The sequence below is a fragment of the Brassica napus genome, chromosome A9 (assembly GCF_020379485.1).
Source record: "Brassica napus cultivar Da-Ae chromosome A9, Da-Ae, whole genome shotgun sequence".
NCBI lineage: Eukaryota > Viridiplantae > Streptophyta > Magnoliopsida > Brassicales > Brassicaceae > Brassica > Brassica napus.
In genome coordinates this window covers 9,903,976-9,928,894 of record NC_063442.1, presented here as the reverse complement: position 1 = coordinate 9,928,894, position 24,919 = coordinate 9,903,976, and the positions used below count along the sequence as shown (strand labels likewise).

At 33.6% G+C, this 24,919-nt stretch overlaps 1 protein-coding gene and 1 long non-coding RNA gene across 11 annotated transcripts; both read right to left on the bottom strand.

The window, feature by feature from the left end:
- Positions 1–4,247: 4,247 nt before the first annotated feature.
- On the bottom strand, positions 4,248–10,886 carry LOC106417577. 10 transcript variants are annotated; one of them, XR_002654428.2, is made up of 7 exons: positions 10,526–10,884; positions 6,226–9,932; positions 6,016–6,125; positions 5,554–5,912; positions 5,374–5,455; positions 4,964–5,028; positions 4,248–4,783 (listed from the first exon to the last, which is right to left on the bottom strand). It is a non-coding gene; the product is annotated as an uncharacterized LOC106417577 (long non-coding RNA). The 10 variants fall into 10 exon arrangements; XR_002654427.2 differs by having other exon boundaries at positions 5,554–5,698; positions 5,815–5,912; positions 6,016–9,932; positions 10,526–10,881; XR_001283393.3 differs by having other exon boundaries at positions 5,554–5,762; positions 5,864–5,912; positions 6,016–9,932; positions 10,526–10,879.
- Positions 10,887–15,036: 4,150 nt separating this feature from the next.
- On the bottom strand, positions 15,037–17,762 carry LOC106417496 (WRKY transcription factor 6). The gene is made up of 6 exons (XM_013858314.3): positions 17,235–17,762; positions 17,009–17,110; positions 16,756–16,902; positions 16,349–16,675; positions 16,118–16,231; positions 15,037–15,794 (listed from the first exon to the last, which is right to left on the bottom strand). The coding sequence occupies exons 1-6, from the start codon at positions 17,604–17,606 to the stop codon at positions 15,198–15,200; spliced, it is 1,659 nt and encodes a 552-aa protein (XP_013713768.1). The 5' UTR covers positions 17,607–17,762; the 3' UTR covers positions 15,037–15,197.
- Between the last annotated feature and the right edge of the window lie 7,157 nt (positions 17,763–24,919).

The window sequence follows — 24,919 nt, the reverse complement described above, 5'->3', positions numbered from 1 at the left end:
ATTCTTAGCTTTCGCTTTATTCAAATATATCTATGCTATCAAGAATGTGAGTCCTTCACTTCATATTTCTGAAAACGGGATTTTAATAGGGTTATAAATGTGTTATATATTCAGAATTTTTAGCTGAACTTGGGAACTTCATTTAAATTCAAAGAAATTGTAACTAATCGGTTTTGCAAAGTTGGAATCTAAGAGTCTAAGCTCGATCGATTATATTAGATGCTTTATGTTTTTTTTTGTCAGCAACTCACTACGACATGAGGTGTGGGGTTTGTGTAGACACTTATATTAGCTGTTTCAGGCTTAGTACACCATACTGCAAAAAGTAATTAGATTAAATATATTTATATATCGGTGATTTACAATAGTAAAAATAAATGGTGGGAGATATTTTGATAAGTGAGTCATGAAGCACATATCTGTGTCTCTCACACAAGTAATTAACCGTTGATAATAAAAATGAATAAACGGTCGAGAGATTTTTGAATAACTGCAAACTTTCTTCTAGGGCCAATAACATAAATAGGAAATTTAAAAAAAAATCTTAACCATTGAAACTTTTCGTTTTCTATAAATTTTTTGAAAAAAATGGAATAATAAAAGATGAGGTCATTAGATTCGATGCTTGGATGGCAATTACTGGCTTTGATTCAATTACTTTATACGGATTAATATCCGTAAGAAAAACGAATCATATCAAACTATAAAAGAAGAGGTCATTAGATTTGATGACACATAGTTAGAAATATGCCATTTGCATAAGAACACTCCCCAAAGCTTCCAACATTACATGTTTATGGCAAAGCATTATCTTATGTGGAAACCAATCGGTTTAGTGACCAAGAATTATAGGTGTTTAGTGTTAGATTTTCCTATGATGCAGTTTTTATATATTAACAGATGCAAAGGTTATCATAAATTTTAAGAGATTAGAAGTACAAACCTCTCTCGCGGTCAATTTGGAATGTTGTGAAAATATGTAATAGTTAAATTAAATCTTATTTGAAAAGTAAACAAATGTTTTAGACTTTTCACATAACATTTAGCATACCATTTCTTATTTCTAAGTTAAACATCATTTATCATCTATTTTTACTAATTTATAGAGATTCTACTGTATTTTACTAATTAATAATTATTTAATTTAAATGTAGAAAAATAATTATTAATTAGTAAAATACAGTAGAACCTCTATAAATTAATAATGTTGTGACTTTAAAATTTTATTAATTTATAGAGATATTAATTTACAAAAGTTTTTTTTTATATTTTTTATATTTTTTCTATTTTTATTAACAAAACAAGCAAATATTTGATTTTACCATATGTAAATTATTTAAAGTTTAGAAATTTAACTTTCATATTATTTTATTATCTTATTTGGTGTATATTTTTATGTTTCATATAATTGTTATGTGGTTTTCGATATAATTTTACTAAATATTATCAAAATATATTAAAATATTAAGAAAAATAGAAGTTTTTTTATTGTGAATATAAAACCAACAATATAATATTTAGTTTATACTTATATAAAATATATATAGAGATAGATTATTAATTTATGATTTTAATTGGACTATATATTTACATAGGAGTTTTAAAAATATTATCTTATTATTTTGTCGATTTTTATCATATTTTACACCGGTCCAAGTTGGAACCGATAAAATTTATTAATATTTAGAGATTATTAATTTATCAAGTATTAATTCATAGAAGTTCTACTATAGTGTATGGAATTTTATTAGACAAAGTTATTGTAGTGTGTAAAAGTTAAATGTGTGTTGAATGATAAGGTGGGAGAAATATAAAATGATGTAAAGTGTTAAAAAATAAAATGGGGTGTTGAGTCTTCAAAATGATGTAAATTGTTAAAAAAATAAAATGGGGTGACGAGTTTCTGAATAGAGGTTTTTTATATCATGGAAATCACAGTGTAGCAAAAAGAAAAAGGTTTGTAAATATCAAGAACTGAAATGCTGTAAGACCGTGTGGGTGATTCTTGCATACAGTTGGCCCATCAACTTTCTTTTTTGTACTCAAATGTTTCGGGATTAATCTACGCTCTTTTAGGGCCTGACTGGTTTAACCGCAGCGGTTGCGGTTGCGGTTGCGGGAGTTTGCGGATGCGGGTGGTTGCGGTTTCTAGCGGTTTTAAGAGATTTGTACGACTGGTTCTGCGGTTAGAAATTTGTGCGTTTGCGGGATACTTATGACTGGTTAACTACCAAATGCAGCAGCTGTTAAATAATAAATTAATAATATTTACATTTTATACAATTATAAAAATATCAAAAATAATAATATTATAATAAATATAAAATTTATATTTAGAAAGTTATAGTTTAATTTTTTTAAAAATATAGAAAATATTTTTATTTTAAAGTTTTATAATATTAATTAAAATTTAATTGATATATTTTAGCATTTTTATAATTTCACTTTAATTTTTTTATTGAATTTTTTTATTTTTGTATTTATATTGTTTTGAAAAAAAAATAATTTTTTTTATCCTCCCGCAAACGCCCGCAACCGCAAACGCTAGCTGGAACCAGCTTTTGAATTTATGAGGTTCAGAGCGATTTGGAGCGATTTGGAGCGGTTTAGAGCGGTTTGAACGATTGTTGCAAAACGCCAGCAACCGCTACTAACTGCAAAAGCTGCGTTTGCGGATGGTAGCGGGAAAACCAGTCATACCCTTAATTCGTAACTGTTAATTTAAATTAGGTCCGTGTCCGCGCTACGCGCGGATTATCTGGTTAATAATTTTTAGCATAAATATATAATATTTTTTGATAACTTTTTCATAAAGAAAACTTGGAAAATTGTTTGAATTTGAAAAGTTTCAGCCTTTTGTATCAAACCTTCTAAAGTTTCTGCGTGTGATTTGATAATGTAAGACCCCCAAATTTCTTCGTAATCATTGTGTTCAACCGTCCTTATTTTGGAGATGTCGATGTGGATCCATTCGAAACATAAAAATAACTGGTGTAGTATTTTCAAATAATTAGGTAAAGATTAAATCTACTTCCAATAGATAAAATGTGCTAAAGATAAACAAACATGAATTTGTTTAAGTGAATCTAAATAAAATATGAAAAAAACTTTTAATGAAATAAAGATGAGTTAAAAGGTAAAAATTGTTTTTTGGTAAAATAGGCAAAGGTAAAAATTGTTATTGTTTACAAATACTACATATAATTTTTAAAAGGGTTGATCTTGAATCTCTATACAAACCAGCCATAGGATGTTCGTATCTCAGTTCTGACAGTGGGTCTCACATTTCAAAATTTCTTTTTTACTATTAGAAGCTGGATGCATATCCGTGATATGAAGGGGCAGATTAAGATTGTTTAATTTCAAAGTTGGAGTTCATGTTGACTTTACTACACATAAGTTGTATGTTGAACTTTACTTTTTAATCTAACCAAATTCGACTACTATTGTGGTGTTGTAGGATTTAGCATTTTTTTTTATCAGACACCGATTATGTTAATAGGAAGACGTAATTATGATACCAGTTTAAACGTATATTTTAAAATGCAAAGCAAAATGTTGTTGGGGAAAAAATCCTACCAAACCGTTTGTATTTGAAAAAAAGGCAAAACAAAAGGTGGAAGACAAAAAAAAACAAAGACAAATCTTATGAAAGAAGGTAACAACTGAAGTTCAGTCTACTAACATGTCTAACAACTGTTTGAACTCATTTTTTATTTTGTTTTATAGATGTTGTCCATAGTGATTTGAATTATGCTGATCTTTGAAATATATATGCTATCATGTTTGCATTAAATTTTGTCTTTGTTGGGTTTTTTTGAGAAAAACACGATTTTATAACTTTGCGAGTATTGACTTCAAGTTTCACTTTGCAATCGAATATAGACGTCATATTGTTGCTGAATTAGGTAATATTATTAAAAGGAAATTCAATATATTTCTGACACTAAAACTTTATATATTTTTTTGTTTAAATAACTAACACAAACTTTTAACAACGTTTGTAGTAGAAACATGTGACACTGTCAAACTTTTAACATTTTTTCTTTTAGAACTTCGGGAAGGATTAATATTTTATAAGTTAACATTTAAATTTATATTGTACTTTGTATAAATTTACTGTTAAACATTTGGCCTCACCATGCACATTTTAATTATTTTACTTATGTATGTGTTTATATGGTTACTATAAAAAAAAGATCACATCGTATACTGCTGCTGACATTTGCTCACTAAAGAAAACAAAAGAAGAAATAACGTATATTTTTAATCATTATTATAATCATTTACATTTTTTTCATGGTGGAAAATTTGGTTTACAGGAAAGTAAATCAATAAAAAATGAATAATGATTTAGTCTTTTCTATATTTTGTAGGAAACTATTAAATATAAAAGGTAGGTGCTCTTTCGAAAAGAATAAAAGCAGCACTTGTGTACTATAAGAATTAACTTATTGTAGTGAGAAGCTTACTCCATATAATAATGTTTTGTCTTGTTTTCATTTTATGGCTTCTTGGTGTTCCCAAGCTTTCTATCCGCAATCTCTTTTAGTGTCTTTTATGTATACTCATATCCTCAAAGTTATTACGTCGTTTGTAAACTCCTGTCCTCAGTCATAAGACTCGTCCGGCTTGTCCGCAGCTACTAATATTCAGTTTTCTCAGCTCCAGATTCTTCATCGTGTAACTTCTGCTTTTGGAGCTATTCTTCATCGTGTAACTTCTGCTTTTGGAGCTTCATTTTGATACTCAGTGAAATCCGACCAACAACTCCTTCATGTCACTGAAAAAAACGAATTGGAGCAGCAGACACATCTTTTAATTTGTACACTCTGTTAAGCGGGAGATTGTCTTCCAATAGCTTTTGAAAAATGAAAACGAAAAATGAATGACCTCAGACAAAATGGTAACGTAAGCAGTTAGAACATTGATTGATCCAAGCTGCAAAAAGAGGGGAATGTACCTTTAGATTGACACCAAAGAGTTTCAGATCAGTTGTGGCTTTATCATCTCGGATTCAAATGAAGCCTGCAATGAAAATAAAGACAGATAAGAGAGAAATATCATGCAAAGAACCTTATGTAAATTTAATCCAATTTGTTAATGTACAAATGTCAAACTAAATGCAAAGTACAACACTGCGAAAGGAAAATTTTACGGAAATTCGTATGTCTCATATGGACCAATGGTAATATCTAACTCCGAATCCTACATAAGTTGATAGAAACTTAAAGTTATAATGTGAATGACTCAATGGCAAACTCCCAAACACAAAATTGACTTGATAATAAATAACCAGAGCTCACCAGACAAAACATATTCTCTTATGAAACACTTCTTATCTATAAAAATGAATAGGCAAAGAAGAGGTACCAAGTCCATCCATGCAATGTCTGACTCATAGTAGTCATTTGAAAGGAATGCTTCAGTTTTTCTGTGCAGTAGCTTCTGCAGACTGGAAAAAACATTATAAAGTAATTCAATACACAACGACACTGGAATGAGCAAATATCTTTTATATGGTAAAAGATAAGAAACTGTATGATATTTTACCTCTGTGAAGTGACCAATTATCCAACTTTGTACAAAAGTTCAGAAGCTTTTGTGAGGAAAGGTCAAAACAGAGGAAAGAGGGTCTTACGGAATGGGGAAGATGGGGGAGACATATATTCCGAAGGAATCACAGATTCCACTTGACCTTTTGCACGTGAAAAAATAATTTATACAATGAATTTCATATACTGATTTTACAGAATCCATACCTGCAACTTATATAAGATAATAATCACATTCTATACATTATTAAGCTCTTACCTTAGCAATTATAACAAAATAAGATAGGGGGAAGGGAAGGAAAGATTACGTGGCTGTACTAAGCATCTGAGAGACTCAGAATAATTTGTATCCAGTTTCTGCAGCTCCACAACCACACATGTACCAAACAGCTCCAATGAAAGCATGAAAAAAAGATTGGGTTAAGATTAAATGGGAGTCGTGAGGGAGAAAGATATGAACCTGGTGGTGAAAAGCTTGACGGATTGATTCAAATACTTGATTGATTTCAAGTAATCTCACACGAAATCCTAGAAGACCAACGTCTTCATACATAATCCAGTTCGAGATCTCTTAAGAAGACATGGATCAAATAAAGATAACAATAAATAGAAGCTTATGTGGTCTATTCTAAGCATCTGAGCAGTTTCGAGAGAGTTGGAATAATCTTACCTTGTGTCTGCACCTCCGAACCTACTAAACAGCTCCGACAAATGCAATGCATCATACAATTTCATAAGGGGAGATGCATGATATTGAGAGAGAGAGAAAAAAAAAGAGATGGAACCTGATTGATTAGGGGAGGCACATAGAAGCTTGCACACCTGCTGACCCCAAATCCAATGCTTCGTTTCTTCACACTGATCGAATCCTTACTGATTAGCGCCGAGATGGCGGAAGACGAAGGAAACTGCTTGGCCCGCGACGTGCCTTTCATGAAGAGCTTCCTCGACTATCACGTTCCACGATTCTTCTCCGCCGTGTGCTGCGCCGGAATCTCCATCTCCGTTTAGTTTCAATCCATTCTTCTTCTTCGTTTTAACAAAGCTTTAAAGCACCGATAACCATATGAGCTCTCCTTCGCCTAAACCGACGCCCATGATCGAAGATCTTACATCTCCAGTTAATTAAAATTGAGATTGCTCAAATTGATCCAGAAGTAATCCTTTGTTTGACCGCCTAATCGCCAAACCCTACTGAACCACTTTTCAATCAACCGAGTATAATCCGTCTACCTCATCATCCTTTCCAATAGGAACGCTTAACTCATAACCGGTACACCGGTAATCATCAGGTGAAGACTGATTTCAAACAATTAAGCAAACTTTTGAAGAGGATGAACAAACACAAGCTTGTCGGGATATTTTTTGGAGATTGCAAAAGAGAGAAGTTGAAGAAACCTGATTAAGATCGAGACTTTATTATGCAGGATTTTCATAACAATTTCTATTTTCCAGAGAACCGTAGGAAGTCGAGACGATTAAGCTGTAGAGAGGAAACGTGTCACTATGTTAGCAGCTGCCATGTTTTGATTGGTGGATTTTTTAATCTTACGTGGCATAGCTTAGAAGGCTTTATATTCTCCTTTTAATAGTGTTAGATATCGTAAGAAAACAATCAAATATGTTTGTAAAGTTATACTTGGTGGACCTTATGTCTTGAATTCTCGGCCCAAGAATTTGAGAAATAACTGTAGGGTTCTTGGTTGGATTATGCAAAATTGGAAAGTGGGAACTCGCGGAGATCATATGTTGGTTGCTAATGAACAGGTAGATCATCTCATTATCGATGAAGATGACCCTAAAGAAAGTTACTAATTAGCAGGCCTGGCTCATTCTGTTGGTGGACCTTGTGCATGTTTTATATATATAAGAATAATAAAATAATTTGCAAAATGGGTTATAAATATTTGAAAAACATTAAATTGTAACTAAAATTGCAAAAAAAAATGGATTCACTGTAAATACAATTTCGGTGCACTCCAAAAATTTGGGCCGGGCAAAATATTCAAATCCGGTACCAAAGCTGATTAACTATTCAAACAGGTTAAAAATTTTACTATTTAAAAAACCCAAACCGAACCAAAATATTTTAAGTACCCGAAAAAATTCCAATCAAAATTATATAAATAAATAGATTTTTTTATATTTAATATACAAAAATCTAAAAAATACATTTCTCTTATAAGTTGTTCAAAATACCTGAAATATATACAAAGAGAGTCGTCACAAGAGCATTTCTCATTTCTTATTTAATTTTTTTTGGTTTTGATCTTTGTTTTATTGGATCTTTATTTGAATTTCAGGTATAACTAAACACATATCTATATTTTGGAACCAAAAACCTAATAAAGATCTGAAATCTGAATTTATATCGGGTTCAAACCGGTCTTTAGAGATGTTATTAAATCCAAACCGGACCGACTAACCTGTACTGAATATGTATCGTACTTTTATAATATCCGAATGGGGTTGAAATTTATAAACCCGAAACCTTATCGAATTCGAACCGCAAACCGATTGGTCCATGAATGTTCATGCCTACCAAAAACCGTGTCTGCCAGTTACGATTCTTGTTCTAGATTTTATGTCGTTGCTATTAGATTTGTACCCTCTTCGTTCTCCTTGTGTCAATCTAGCTAGATCTAGGTTTGAAATATGAAACGTTGGTACAATTAGAGTCGGTTCCAGATTTTTTTTTTTTCTGTGGAAGTTTCCTTGGTCCAGTAGTTTGACCAAATGTTCATTAATGCTTCTACACCAGGAGGTCTGGTTTCAATTCGCGGAGAAGGCGGAATTATGTGAATTAAGGGAGAAAAAAGGTTTACAAAAGATATGCAGCATGGCGCAATGAGTATCGTCAAGCGTGGATCCCATAGGGCGACTCAGGTGATGCAGACATGCGTGAATCCTCATACGGCAGGTAAAATTGTCGGCTATAGAATTGTAATAGCATAATTATCCAGTGTTAAAAAAAAAGAATTAAAAAAAAAATTGGTCTATTATATTTTTAAAACCATAAAAATACAAAAACAAATCATGAGATTCGACCAAGTGACATTGGAAGCATTTAAATGCTTAAAACCACTCCAACTTCTCTCACTGTGGATCTAAATGGTGACTATACATTGATGATTTAAGAAAAGCCGAACGAAAGTGTTGTATGATATAATAGCGGTATAAATGTAGTTTTTGTAGAATAGAAAGTATAAAAAAATTTTGATTGGCAACAAAATTACAATTCATTATAAATATTTGATTAATGTAAAATAACAAGCATTTCAAATACATAAAAATTGTTAGATATCTATGCAATTTCAAATTAGTTTGGTTTTTCAGTTTTGTTTTCTGGTAATTTAAAATATCGGATTAATATATTCACTTTATAAATTGTGTTCAAATAAAAATGTCCAGTTTAAAAAAATATTAAGTTTAAAACATTTAGTTAATATATAAACATTGTTAGTCGTTTAATATAGGTTCATGTAGTATAGAGATGACAATATGTGATCTGTTCCGCAGACCCTGGCCCATTAACACTTCTGGCAGGGTGGAACTGGTCAGGAAAAATCGAGGCCCATTATTTGTGGGTCTTGCGGGTGTGATCCCCACGGTATTGGGCTAGGCCGAACTTGATTTGCGGGAAAATGGGTTCTTGTCGGATTGTGTTACTTGCACCGAGAATCCTCTTTCTTGGTTCTGTCTCTTCGGTTTCACTTTCACCGAGGAGAAGTAGAGCGACGAGTCTGGCGATTGAAAATGTTCTTCGCTTACTTTTCTTCTTCTTCATTTTGATCACAACTTTTAGTTTTCTAAATTTCTTCTTCCCTTTCAATCACGACTCTTTTTCTTGTTGTTGTCTTCGTTTGTTATTTATTTTTTGGTCTAACGTTTGTTATTTATTTGTCCTCTTCACTGACAAGTGACGACCGCAGATCTCTACACAGTAAATTGACATGCATGGACACACACACATATATATATTATTTTTTTTCGTTCGTTTCAGTGAACATGATTTTAGAGTTAAACTTAAAACTCTGCATGTAACTGTCGAATTGACTTCTAAAATTTTGATTGCATGCTTATTTTGGGAAAGGAAAAATAGAACTGCCACCGGGATCGAGAAGGAAGACCTTCGACTTCGACCAAGACCTTCGAGGAATCATATTTTATGATAAAGTATTGGCTACTCTTATTTGATGATTTTAAATAATGATTATATAGCAGTTAAGTCTTGGTCGATTTATGGTATTAAGTATCAGTTGATTGTTTTAGTATGAGGTGTTCTTTTTTAAACTTTGATTGTTTTAACTGAAAATTCCCGCCCCGCCAATGGTATAGGCCTTCGCGGTCGGCCTGCGGGACGTCGGTTCATAATACCTGCACACGTCAAACAACATTATCAGACATAAGACAACATGGTCACTTATTATGGACAGAGAAACATACATCAGAAATTCTAGTACCATGGATGAATCGTGTGCATATTTTTCACTCAGAGCAGGCCCTGCCCAGTACATTTTAATGCCTAAAGCAAAAATATATTTGGTGCCCCTAGTTGATCAAACCCAACACCTTTGACCACATACAATGATACGTAACCACTAGACTATAAACAAACTTTAACAATTGTGGCGTCCTTAAAATATTAATCTAACTTAGCGCCCAAAGCACCAGCTTCTCCAGCTTTATGCCAGGGCCGGTACTGACTCAGAGTATATATTTTATACTCTTGTTCGGTGAGCAAAACTGGATTTTTCATTAGCTCTAAATGTTTGGACACAGAAACTGGTTTGTTCAGTTAGTGAAACTGGTTTGTTACAAGCACTGGTTTCTTCAGTTAAACAAATAATGTTTAAAACAAAACAGCTCATACTAAAACAATCAATTGATACTTAATATCATGAATCAACCGAAACTTAACAGCTATCATTTTAAATCATCAAATAAGAGTAGTCATGACTTTATCATACCATATGATTCCTCGAAACTCTTGTTCGAAGTCGAAGGTAATCCTTTTCGATCCCGGTGAAAGTTCTCTTTTTCCTTTCCCTAGAAAAGCATATAATATAAAGATGAGAGGTCAATCAGACAGTTACCTACAGTGTTTTAAGTTGAACTCTAAAATAGTGTCCATTGAGAAGAATGAAATATATGCATGTGTCCATGCATGTCGATCTACTGTGTAGAGAAGGAAGAGGTTCAGTTGTGGTCGCCTCTCTCTTTTCGGTGAAGAGAAGAAATGAAAAACAAACAACGACAACAACGAAAAGAAGAGTCATGATTGAAAGGAAAGAAGAAACTTAATAGACTAACAATTGTGATCATTTTGATCGAATAAGAAGAGAAGAAAGTGAAGAACATGCAATCGCCAAACTTGTCGCTCTACTTCTCTTCGGTGTAGTGAAACCGAATAAAAAGAACCAAGAAAGAAGATTCTCGATGCAAGTAACACAATTCGACAAGAACCCATTTTCCCGCAAATTAAATTCGGTCTGTCCCGAAATAGCCCAATACCATGCAGATCACACCCGCAAAATCCATTAAAAAATGGGTCTATATTTTGCATGACCAAACCCGCTCCACCACATGTCTTAATATACCAGACCCGCGGAACATAGTCCATATTACCATCTCTACTTCCAGTTTTTTTAGTAAAGCTAACATATCAGAGAGCGTTTTTCATTCATGATTAATTAATTTTTTAAATACTATTACATGTAGTTTGGTAAAACATACACTTCATATCAAATTTATATATACTAAAATGTGTTAGTTCCAAACATCCAAAATTTTGAATCCAGCCAACAATGGCCTAGACCGATTTGATCTGGTTGACATTTCAAAATTTATGCATCAATACTGCATTGAAATTAAAATGATAGAATTGCATAAAATGGTTGCTAGTTGTCAACGACATATCATATACTACTCCCTATGTTCTTAAAAGATATACTAGATTTTTTCACACATTTTAATAAAACATATTATATTTACATAAATTTTTGTGTTTATCTTCTTTCCATAATTTTAAGTCAATACAAAAATCAATTAGTGCAATTAAGATTTTTGAAGTTTGCAATTTGTTAACAAAACATGCATTAAAAATGTAAAAAATAAATCTTTTAGAAATAATTTTTTTTTCTAGAATATATATTTTTAAGGAACGGAAGGAGTATCATATATCCTCTTTTCGATGAAATATATCTAATTGTTTTACGAGCCATAGGGTGTGATTGTATAGGCTATGACTGTATGTCACCTTTAGCGATAATCTTTCAGCTAAATTTTATTACTCTCGCGTCTGTCGTGAATTTCACCAATCAGATGGAAACGCAACTTAATTATAGTATTTTATTATGTTTCCTCTCGTCACTGTGTAAACAAAGGTATGAGAGCTGTTTTTCTTTTTTCCATCGTAGCTTTTAAAGAGGAAAGCACTTACTCTGGTTATAATTTTTATTTTTGTTTATTTTCTCACTTTTACACTCATTTATTCTATAACTTTTACTCTCATTTACTCTACTCTTATTTACTCCAATGTTTACCGATCAGACTCTTTTGGAGTAAATATTTTGGAATAAAACAATTTTATTTCAAGTTCAGCTAAAATGTTATCAATCAGAATGACTATTACTATTTTAGTTTTACTATGTGTACTATTGATAAAGTGGAAAAAACAGTAAAAGTGTTACTTTTGAATTGACAAGAGAAATACAATTAACGTTACTTTTTGCTTTTCTTTCGTCTTTCTACATTTTAATATTTACTCTATTTTTCACATTTATATTTACTCGGCATTATTCCAAAATTTTCCAATCATAACCATATTGTAACAACCAATTAGATGACTTCCATTACAAGAGTTCTAAAGAAGAATGGATCAGAAAGAGTATGACCACATGCAGACATGTGTCTCAACGACTCCATTTACACTTTACAGAAGTCGTAGAGAAGAGAGACTTCTCGACCTCATGCAAACCTTATGAGATATTCAAAAAAAAAAAAAAGTAACATAGCAATGTAGCATAAAGGGCGGCTTTATAAAAAAATCCTGAGGTCACCGACCCCTCACCTTTTTTTATCACCCATGACTTTGCATTTCCTTTATTTCATTTTATATACTGACTATAATACTTCTATCGTCATTTCACAAACAGTTTCTCGCACATTTTTTTGAAGCTAACTGTTATACTACCTTTTATCGTTTTCTTGACTTCACTTTTTCCTAATTAATAAGTCTAGTCAACATAAAAAAATTGGAAATTTATTTTATGTGATATTCTTACATCTTTGATGAAAAAATTGTTTTGTTGACCATTATATATTCTACATTTTTATTATTCGTAAATTTTTGGTGTAATTTTTTACCAAAAAAAAATTTGGTGTAGTATTATCAGTAAGTTACTTTTAGTTAGAAAACAAATGATTTAAAAAAAACAGAATCAAAATTTTCTTATAAATTTATATGATTTTTTTAACTTGTGTGTAAAATACTTCAAAACTTTCACTTCAAAAAAGGAGTATACAATTGAAAGCCAATCCAGCTATCTTTTTGATAACAAAATCAGTCCAACTTTGATTCGAACTAGAGTTTTTTGAACTTTTGGTGGATGAAATTGTCTTAAGTTATTTTATTTTTAGAAAGAAAAAAGAACTGCAAGATTCTATACGAGACTTCCAACAAATGTCATGTGTGAAAGACGGTAAGAGTATTTTAGAGCAGGAGAGGCATCTCGGATCAGAAAGCATACAAAACAATTATGAAAACAATATTATAGTTAGTTTAAAAAAACAATATTATAGTTTTTGGTGCAATTTAAAATTAAACATAATAAATACTTACTGGTAAATCATGACCCCACGTCGAACTGGATTGCACGGAAAGTCAAAAACGTACTTCTGCCAATCGTTTCCTCCCAAAGATTGAGATATTATTCTTTATTTTTATAAATTATAATCCCGCAGATTTAACTGATTAAACAAACAAAGAAAATTACGGGTTTCTGCTCTTTTTAAAAAAATTGTAAAACATTTCCAGTCCTTCTTTTTTTTCTTCAAAAAAGAAATTTCTAAAAAGATCAATGATTATATAATTGTATAACATAAAACATTATTTTTTCTTCATTATGTTCCCAAATCTCTAACTGATCATGAAGATTATGTAAACTCCTCTTATTACTAATAAAAGAATGATGCTGTTGTAAAAACATTATTTCTCTAAATTTTTTTAAATATACAGAAAATAATAAAATATCGGATAATTTGCTGAGTGAATATATTGGAGAAATATTAGTTTAGTAGTAAAAGAGTAGAGAGAGATAGGAAAAAATGAAGAGAAAAAAAGGAAAATGGTTAGTTAGTGAAATATATAAAAAAATTGTTATTGGTTCAAATTTCCTTTAAAATATTCAGGTCATAAGAATACAATGAAAAAGTTTATTTTTCTGTTTTTAGATTTCCTCTAATTTTAACAGAATATATATATATATATATAGAAACTGATTGAAGATGATCTAAACGATTTTTAAAATTTTTGCACGTTATAAAATTTTCTCCACTCCTTTAGTATCTATTTTTGTTTCATAGAAGTGAAGAAATTGATTAATCTGAAATTTTCTTTATATGTCTAATTGTCTGCTCACCTAGCTATCTCGATTTATTGATTTTCATAGTATTGATCAAACAATTAAACTCGTAGTTTCTAGGAAGTTGTTTTTCTTTGTTTATATCAAAGCTTAGAGCACCTTTATCCCAGAAACGTGGTTGGGTTTCTAATTTTCTAACTTTTATTTTATTTTTTCTGATTTATAAAAAAAAAAAATTAAAAACAAAACCAATTGTGGGCCGCCACGCGTCGTGGGGCCCACAAAACAGTACAGCATACACTCAATATACTTCTTCTGCAACAATTGAAGACGGTTTTGTCAAAAATTGTGGGCCCCCTCAACATAAGAGACGCTCAGCATACTGCGATGCAGATGCTCTTACAGATCTATAGGTGACTTCATTAGACAGCAATTACGTACGTGTCAAACTTTTGTGGCGGCATTTATTGACCTTTGCAGTTGTTATATTCAGTATGTATAATACAGATTCTATTAAATGTTCAATAAGTGTCATAATGTAGTACACTTTGTTGACGCTATCTCATTATCTTTGAAGGTACAGCCAAACTATTAGGTTTCTGTATTCGGCGCCCACATGTCGTGTATAATATACACACAAAAAGAAATGTCATTATTAAAGGCAATGCTAGTTAAGTTACGTACTTTTTATCTAAAAATATCAATTTAAAATATAAATTAAAAACTATCTGACTAATTACGAAATTCAAAACAAAATACTATTGGTTACACGATTCTTAATAAAATTAAAAATTACCTAAAAAAATGAAAATAACTTACATATTAAAACATCAAAACTTTTCAAAAGATCATACATTAAAAAACCGAAGGAATATAATTTAAATAAATAGCTGATATTGTTCAACATTAAAATATTGTGTATATTTACCAGAAGTTTTGTGTGAAACTGAACAAATGTGAATCAATGAAATAAACTCACTGTATCTTATAACCCAGTTGAAAAAAATTGAAAATGTAAAATATAAAACAAAACAAATTGTTTGTAGTATATATGTTTCTATTGATTTTTGTTGTTTCCTTCGCCGTCATGGTGGTTCGACCCATTGATCATAGAAGAAATAACGGATGCAAGAGCTGCCGTGAAATTCGGATCAGCAGTTAGTGCTGATATTGTATCAGCCACCGCGTGCGACTGTGCTGCCGACGGAGAGCCACTGGAAAACTGCAGCCCCGAGAATTTGGATTGGTTATACAATGCCTGACCTATTACATGAGGTAACATATTTGGAGGTAAATTTGTCATTTGTTGTTGCGGCCGCAGCATCAGTGAGTTGTGGTTGTTGGTAGCGGCGGCTGTGGAAGGGGAGGAACCATTAGGAAGCGGAGGTGCGTGAGTGAGGTCTAATGTGACTGTAGGGAACGGGGCAGAGGCTGAGATCGTAGCCATGCTTGTGGAGCAAGGAAGAACAGCCCTGGCTAGTAAATTGGTAGGGTTCATCATCCCGTCGTGACTAGACATTGACCCGGATAGCAACATGTTAGCCGCGGCCATGGTTGTGGAAGCCATTGCCACTGCAGCTGGGGGCAATGGATGGTTATGGTTTCCCTCGTAGGTCGTTATTAGAATGGATCTGTCTTCCGCACAACGTTGGACCTATAAATATACAATCACGGACCAAACATTTTAGCCAATCACTCAAAATCTCTATTTAATTAATCATGAATCTTTTGTCTAATGGTTACATCTTTTACAAGATTCTAAAACTGACTCGGTTCGTATGTTCATTTTCTAATTCACACATATAAAAATACCGGAAATGAACCCAAGTTTTAACACATAAACGGCAATATATAGACCGATCAGTTTACATGTCTTTGCCCCCAAACATATTCAGTATCTTATTCCTACCTAGTTTCATGTTTTATATATGCAATTTAAATTGTTAAAAACAAAACTTGGATGACCAATATACATACTTGTTTGCGAACGGGACAACCCGTGGCCATTGTACAACGGTAATAAGCCCGCGGACATGGATTGCCTTTTGCCATCTTTTGGCCGTACTTTCTCCATTGACATCCATCGCTTATCTATAAGAAAAAAACATAATTACAAACATAATTAATCTCTTTAGCATAGGTTTCATTTTGTGACGTAAGTCAATTAAATTTACCGTTTTAACTTTTGAGTATTGTCTAAATTCTTACCATAGTAGCTTCCGATCGGGCCCGAACCGAGACGCGGGCTTTCCTCATCGTAGCTTCTGTGGATTGTTCAAACGTTGGTGGGCTACTGTTATTCACTTTCTGAACTTTGTTAGACTCGGTTTCAGGACTTTCTTCACGTCCAAGTCTCTTTCCGTCCCTAACCTCGTTATTACGCCTCTCAACGGCAGAACAACCTCCTGAACGAGTCCTATCTTCCGATGAAGAATTTGACAAATCCTCGGCCTCATCTGATGCTCTCGAAGGGCCTAGATCGATAAATTGCCTCGGTACTATCGTTTCCTCATGCTTTCCAGCAGCCTCTAATGCCTAAGATCATATAGTTTCGTTAATATTAACTTATGGTAAATCCCGTTCATTTGTGGTTAATAAATCTATTATTAAATTACCTTATTCTGTTGTTGTTGCTGCTGTTGCATAAGTGAAACAAGATGCATATGAAGTGAAGTGTAATTGTTGCTCACTTGTGTAAGCAATTCTCTTAGCTTTTCATTCTCCATGGTCATTTTCTTCAGCTCATCTTGTAACTTAACCAACTAAGATTAACATAAAAATTTACAATATCAAATTAAACCGGATCCTTTCATCCATAAAGCAAATAATACAGTATTAATTAACGCACGTAAAATTAAGAAAAATTACCTCATTATTTGCACGTTTATCTTCCATTTCGGACGATTCTCCATTGTCGATCACTGATTGATCACTCCGGGCATTAACCGTGGTTCGAAGGTTCAAACCGGTCTATTCAAAAATAAATTCACGATAATTAATGAGTATTTCATAAAAAACATATTTCTTTTCTTTTTTTTTTAACAAAAAAAAAACATATTTCTTTTATACGAGTTATCGAAAATTTCGAACTTACATTTACGTCAGTTCGATCATCTTGTTCCTCCTTCTTAACCCGTAATCCAGCGTCGTCAACTTCGTCCTGACAAACCCTAGACTTCTTGTCGGAGAAGAAATCCACTTCTCCGGGAACTTCACGGTCGTTTTCTCTGCCGACTCCACTAGAAGAATCATCATCTTCACGGTCACGAATACCGGAGAGACTTACGGGAAACCTGAATTCACTGCCGTCGATGGACATATTCGTCTTTTGGTCATCCTCGTCGCCCATTCTAGACATCGTCAATGGATTCAAGAAGCGGCGGTGGTTATTATTCTTGAAGCGGTTAGGGTTTATGAGATCAAGAGAAGATGAATCAAGAGTGAGACCAGACCAACCTCTGTCCATAAATAAAAAAAAAAGAAGATCACGAGATGAACCAAAGGAGAAAGATGGTTATAAAGATAGAGAGAGAGAGAAAGTTGAAAGATTTGTTGTTTGGTTTGGTTTGGTTTAGAGAGAGAGAGAGAAAGAGATTGTGAAGTCTTCTGCCAGAACATTAGACTCTCCTATAAAAAGGGTTTGGGACGTGGACCGGCTCTTTCTTCTTCTTTCGTCACATTTTTTTTTTGAAATTGTGAATTAAATAAACTTTGATTTTATTTTCCGGAGACTTTGAGAAAAAAATGGAAGATTTACGTCAGATCCTGCGTCATGCTGGGTCCTGACCTGACCCGAAAATCACCCGGATTCTAACCCCGTTTTATTTCCATGGACATTTAATTGAAAATATATTCTTCAGAAAATCAGTATTTTAAAATATGGTCTAGGTAGTTTTTAGGCAGTGTCTATTTGCGAGGCAGATCTAGACATCTTAGGGCATGATTAACCTCGATTTCTTATCTCGAGGTTCTTAACTCATGATTTGACATTTTCTTATTTTTTGTTTTTTTTTACACTTTTCGTTATATTTAGTATTTAAGAGACGGTTCTTATCTTTTCTTTAGTTAAAATCTAAGAAAACTAAGAACCGTCTCTTACCCGAAACTAAAAACCCCAGTTAAAAGATTATGGATAATCATGGTCTTATAAGTCCTAACTATTTTAATGTAGTTTATGAATTTTTAACTAAATATATTTAAATTCATATATATACACATTTGAAGGAAAATTTTGTAAGAGTTTTTTTTTTTTTTTCCTCTGGTATTTTATTAAAGGAACAAGATCCAACAGGATCAAGCCCAACAAGACAGAACAAAGCCCAAACTACGGGTCGGACGAAACTTAGCAAAGGCCCAATACAAAGGCCCAACATTTACAGAAACTTTGAGCCCAAGCCCAAAGAGAGAACCCGTTGAAGAAGAAAGCATGCACCGTCCACCACGTGTTCGGTTGTCCTGCAACCAATGGACACGCGTCAAGACATGAATAACTGTCTTCCTCCGGCGAAACCGAAGCGGCTGAAAGGAACTCCGATGAAACGGAGCCTTAACGGAGAAGAAACCGTCCAAACAGAACGGTCTTCGCTGAAATCCACTTCGCTCAGAGGATCTACGCTTCAAAACACAATCGACATCAATCGATCCCTCAACCGTCTACGATCGGATGAAAGGAAGGAGAATCGATAGGACCAAGAAAACCACAGGAACCGTAGATCAAACCCATAATCGGGAAGACCCGATAAGAGACCGCCGTCACCACCAAGGAAGATCGTGACTCGGAGACAAAAGCCGGCCGTCCAACACCGGAGAAGAAGGTGAGGGCGCCGGAAGCAAAAGCCGGCCGTCCACCGAAGATAGATGCGACGCCGGAAACTGAGATCCGGTCGGATGAGACCGTAACCGGAAAGAACTTGAGCCGGACGTCCTACGCCGGAGAAGAAGGCGCGGACTCCGGATCTAAAAGTCGGCCGACCATCTAGAGAAGATGCGACGCCGGAAGGAGCCCAACCACGGCTAGTGACTCGCCTGGAAAATACCAGCGTGATACTTCTACTCCTCAACTTCTCCTCTGTAAAAGATCTTAGAGAGAGAACAGAGGAAAAGGAGAGAGAAGTATAAGCCACTTCAGCAGTATAGTGAGTCTATATATATTTTGTAAGAGTTTACATGTTGTTTAATATGAATAGTATTAATATTTTGTCTATTTTTCATTTGTATTTCTTTGATCTGTAAGATATATTATAGTTGTTTGGAATTACTCCAAAACTTATTTAAATCCAAATTTGTATGCGCCATATATAAGATCCAGGTAGAGTGAGTGAATGGGGATGGTAGACTTTTTTTCTCTCTTCTCTCTCTTTGAGATTCCGAGAGATTAAGAGTTGCGGTGGTCCCCTCGACGGTGGAAAAATCCGATTCCGGTACATGGTGGTCCTCTCGACGGCGTGTAGCCGGCTCCTGCTTCTGGTGGTTCCGCGCTTCTTCTGGCGGAACTATCCGGTTTCCGTTTTTCACGGTGATGAAGCTCTGACTGCGTGTGGTGCTCGCCGGTTATAGTCTAATGTTTGGGTTGGTGACCGAGGTGTGACGAGTTCATGGTGTGTGAGGACCTGAGATTGGATGAGCTCTCGATTTCAGTTTCGATTGAGCTCTCTATAGCGTTCGATTGAAGAAGCTGTTTCCATTAACCTTCCAATACAGTAGTTGGAGGTGGTTGCGGTGATTCTGTTAAGGTCCATGGCGTCGCGTTCTGATCCCGGCGTGTTCCGGCGAAGTTTGCGGTTGTTTTCCGTCTTCGGCTTGCGCTCGGTGCCGGTGTCTGTTTGTGTGACGCGTGTCTCGCCTCGTTTCTGGCTGACACGTGTCTTCTCGTTTCGTTAAAAGTAACACGCGTTTCGTTGGCGTGTTTTCTTGTCGGTTCGTCCGGTTTGTTATTGGGCCTGAGGCCATTTGTAGTTTGTCTTCGACTTGGTCCGTTTGGTCTGTTTCGTTGGGTTATGATGTTTTTTTGGTGTTGGGCTTGGCCCGTTTAATAAAATAATATTTAGAGGCAAAAAAAAAAAAAAAAAATCCAGGTCGAGTGGTATGACCCGATATTATCAAATTTATTTGTAATGTCAAAATCACGAGAAAATGGTTATGTGGCGGCGTGGCACAATGGTCTTCATATTTTAAAAGATCAAGAAAGTACATTGACTAGTTCCTTTGATCAAGAAAGTACAAGGACGAAAAGTTTGATCCACCGCCCCGTTTACTACGGCGCGTTCCATGTGATTATCTCTTTTTCCTTTCCCATTTATTAATTATTATATTCAAAATATAAGAAAATTGGACGATAAAATCAGAAAAAGAGAGAGGCTCACTGAGTCAACGACTTTGACGGCCCGGCTTGTTATGATCTGACTGGAGACCGGGTATGCCGGTCCGTAGGTCTTACTTCCGTGTGCGGCTGGGTCCCATCCATGTTATATAGAAGAAACACATACAGTACAATTTTTTTTTGACAATTTTCTTTTTGGATCAACCGACGAATTTTCTATATTATGACATACGAGTATGTCCTTAATTACTTTCTTATTTTTAGATTAAGAACTCGTTCTCTAAAGTCAAATTGTTATGTTTTTTGCCTACCACCGACTTGTTTTTGTTAATCATGGGTTACCACATGTGATTTGAAAGAGTCTGTATTTTGAAAACTATTAAAGAATCCTTCCATAACGAAATATGAAAAAAATAAGTTTTTAAGGCATCTCCAACCCTACTCCATTGTTTATTTAAATTTTATTTTGAAATAAAATATTTTTAAGGGGATTTGCACTAGATATCAAAAATATAGGAGATAATTAAGCAGATGGGTAAGACACTGTACTTTTTTTAGGTAATACCAAGACTGTTCTTATTTCCATACGAAAAGCAAAGCATAGTACCTATTACACATCAGACGTGATTACTTAAAACAGGCGGTTGCACACAAAATGTGTCAATAATGCAAAGAATCAAGACTTTCTTTCTCTTTTATGCTAAAAAACCAAAGGGATCTGTAATAATATTATTCCCCGAATCGGTCTCAATTCTCGGTTCTTCCAAACAACCTACGGGAGTAGGTGAGTACGAGTACGGCAAGTAGCATCGGTCTCATCCTCAAATCATGTGGATTCCGAGTCACTGCCATTAAAATTGGTCTCTTTTCTCTCCTTATTACAACAACCTTTGTCGTTTCTTTTATGTGTGTAATACCGAACATGTCCCCTGTTTCTTATGTTTTCTTCAAGCAAAGTTCGTTTCTTTTCTTTCACTTTTGCTTTTGATTTTTTTTCTCCCAACGAAAAAAAAGTTTCAGATTCAATTCCCGGTTCCTCCAAACAACCTACGGGAGTAGGTGAGTACGAGAATCATAAGATAAGTGAAAAAATGTTGGCAAATCTCAGCCATTACTCATCTCCGCCGGGATCACCTAACGAAGTTCCTGTAAGTCGACAAAAATAGTATTCAGACAATTATACTCGAATCCGGTTTCTATACTTTGTACGCGGTTTTTATGTATATACTCAAATCCGGTTTCTATAAGTTGTACCCTGTTTTTATGTATAGACAACTACGGTTTCTTTACCTTGTACCCGGTTTATGATGTTTACATATTTTGACCTCCAAGTTTCGGACGCCCATGTGAATGAAGAAACTTATTCGGTATGAAGGTGTGATCAGATACGTTATGAACAGTGACACGAATCATAGTTGCAACAAATCTTCCCTTCTCTTCTTCGAAAATATCTTATCCTCGCCGAAAATATCTTCTCCTCTTCTCTTCACTTCTCCTCTCTGAAAAAATCTTACAACTCTTCTCTCACCAATTTGGAAAAATATAATCCATTTTGTACACTTGTTTACTTTTTCAATAGGTTCAAAAATAAAACTGAAAAATGGTCATAACTGCCGGTTGCAGGTTACTTGTATTATTTAATCACGTATAGTTTCGAGGACATAATCGGAAAGAGATGCGTTAAATGACAAGGTTCTCAAATTATTAAAAAGTTTCCATAGATCTACAATTACCACGCCGAATTTTAATATTGAGCTAAATATGCCTATTCTTAAACCTCATTCTATATTTAACTCTAAAATAGGATAATCGCTGGGACTACTCCATTTATCGAATAATCTTTACTCATTACTTCATTTTACAATTAAATTTTTTATTAATGATATAGTCCTTTTAATTTTAAATGTTTTTATTTTATACTTAAATAATATTTAAAATGATAAACTAATATGAAAAGAAATATGATATTCCACAAAAATTATTTAATAATTTTACATAAAAGAGGCATAAACTAATAAAAATCAAAACTGAAAAAATAAATTAATATAAAATAAGTGATTTAATAATCTAGTAAATTGCTTTCGGAACTACTAAGATCAGTGAAATATTATTCAAACGGAATAGATGAGTTTGTTTATCTTGTAGGTCAACATTTCGATTTTGATAACGTGTGCATTTGTTGAGCTTGATATATGCACAAACATTTGGATCCTATACGAAATTCAAATAACAAAACAAAACTTTATTTTCTTATGTATGTTCTTTTAATGCATAATTTTGCTTTTGAATTAGAAAAAAATTGCACCAATTGAAGTTGGAAGAGAAACTCTACCCAAAAATATTGAAATTACAGAGGATGAAAAAGTCTGATTTCAGAAGTTTCTTGTTTGATTTAGGAAAATCAAAGACAAAGAAACTCATTGTTCATTACTAAATACATTAGTTGATAATATGTGGGAAGATTTCATTAGTTAATAATAAATTTTATTATTAAAAATTACAATAACTCATTAAAATATATAAGATACCATATGTTGTTTTATTAATGAGCAAAACATAAAAAAGTTGGGTTAGTTATTAAATTTTTATAAATTGAAGGTATTACTAAAAAATATTAACTAAATAAAAAATAATCATTTGGGAATATTCTTTTCGAGTAAAAAACGAAGTAATACATTGGAGTAAAACCCAACTTCATTTTGAAGTAAAAAAATGGAGTAATATATTGGAGACTTGATGACAACGTACATGTGTTTAGATTGACATAGCAAACAAAAGATAGTTGATATTTTTCCATAATAAAAGAAATGGTAATTTAGAAGTTTGTATTTAGCTTTACATAGCTATAATGAGAGAGAGAACGGGAGAAAAGATAAGTCAGGTATCTACTCAGTCTCCCAACCCAGCGTCCTAAAAGCTCAGGATTCTTACATTTGGAGTGCAGATAAGTCAGGTATCTTCTACTCAGTCCAATCCAATTACTACTCTATGCATAACTCCTCATCTCGATCGACTCTCTATTACTCTCGAGCTCAACCACTGATCTGAACATTAATTTAAACAACAATGTGATTATAAATGCTGATAATCATATCACAACTATGAAAATATTCGACTGGAAAAAGAATATTTGGTCTATACCTCCGTCTCTTAAGCTCAAGATGTTTTTCTGGAAAGCGGTCCAAGAGCGCCTTGCCACAGGTGAAAATCTACAAAGGAGGGGAGTTATCTCTAGCACATTGCCGCTACGCTCAAGATGTGTGGAAGCTTGGACCATGGAACAATCCTTTTGACCCTAATCTTGTCGATTCAATTAAAGCTCTCATTGTAAGATTACAATCAAGGAAGAATCTCTAACCTTATGGGATCTCCATCAACTTACTTCCTTGGCTGTGTTAGTTAATCTGGTGTTCTCGTAACTAACTCCTCTTCCTAAACAGATCGACATACCTTCAATAAAGCTATACTCTTGGTCAGGGAATGAAAAAAAGCTCAATTTTCAAGCGCCGGGAGATCAACCAGTTATCAGATCCTACCTTTGCTCCCTTCGGAAATGACGATCTCAATATGTTACAATACGGGAGCCGCTTAGAGGTCAGACTCTTCTACAGCGAGTATCAGTTGGGTTTTCACCTCTCCTTCCTCCTCCGAACTCAATCAGGGATCCATGATCCAGTTGCATGTCTCTTCTTCTCTGCTTGCCGAATCTCTAGCTGTCAGGGAAGCGCTTTTACATGCGATCTCTCTCAACATCACTGACATCTGAATATGCTCAAACTCTCAAGTGCTCGTCAGAGCAATCGATCGAAACGAGGACCATCGGAGCTCCATGGAATCCCATGGACATCATCGATCTCTCTTCTTCTTTTGTCCTCTGCCTTTTATATTTTGTCTTTAGGAATTTTAATGGGCCAGTTGATGTCCTAACCAAAGCCTGTTTGAACAACTTGTATGTTGGATCTTAAATCCAAATTTAATGAAAGTTTATGTTTCAAAAAAAAAAAAATATGGAGTATTTTTTGCTTATATTAGTTTTCCTTCTAAAAATAAAAATATGATTAAAATAATAATATCTATATGCAGGTCCAAAATAAACCAGAGCAACCTTTATACTATTAGTCAAAGTCATTATTTAGGGAAAAGTAAGTTTAATTAATAATTTGATAAAAAAATTGTGTTTGATTGACAACGGCTGTGGATTTATATTTTTGCTACAGAATATATGATGTAGGATTTTGTGCTGTAGCCGTAACATTTTAGCTGTGAGTTTTAAAACAAAGCATGATTGGTTAGTATTAACATTATACATTTATATTGAGATTAAATTTTATTATATTAATACTAAAATTGAAATAATAATATTTTAAAATTAAAATTTAGAAGTTGATTGATTATTGTAGAAATTATAAAATGCTTATGATATAAAAATATGTACTTTTTATTTATATATGTATGATGAA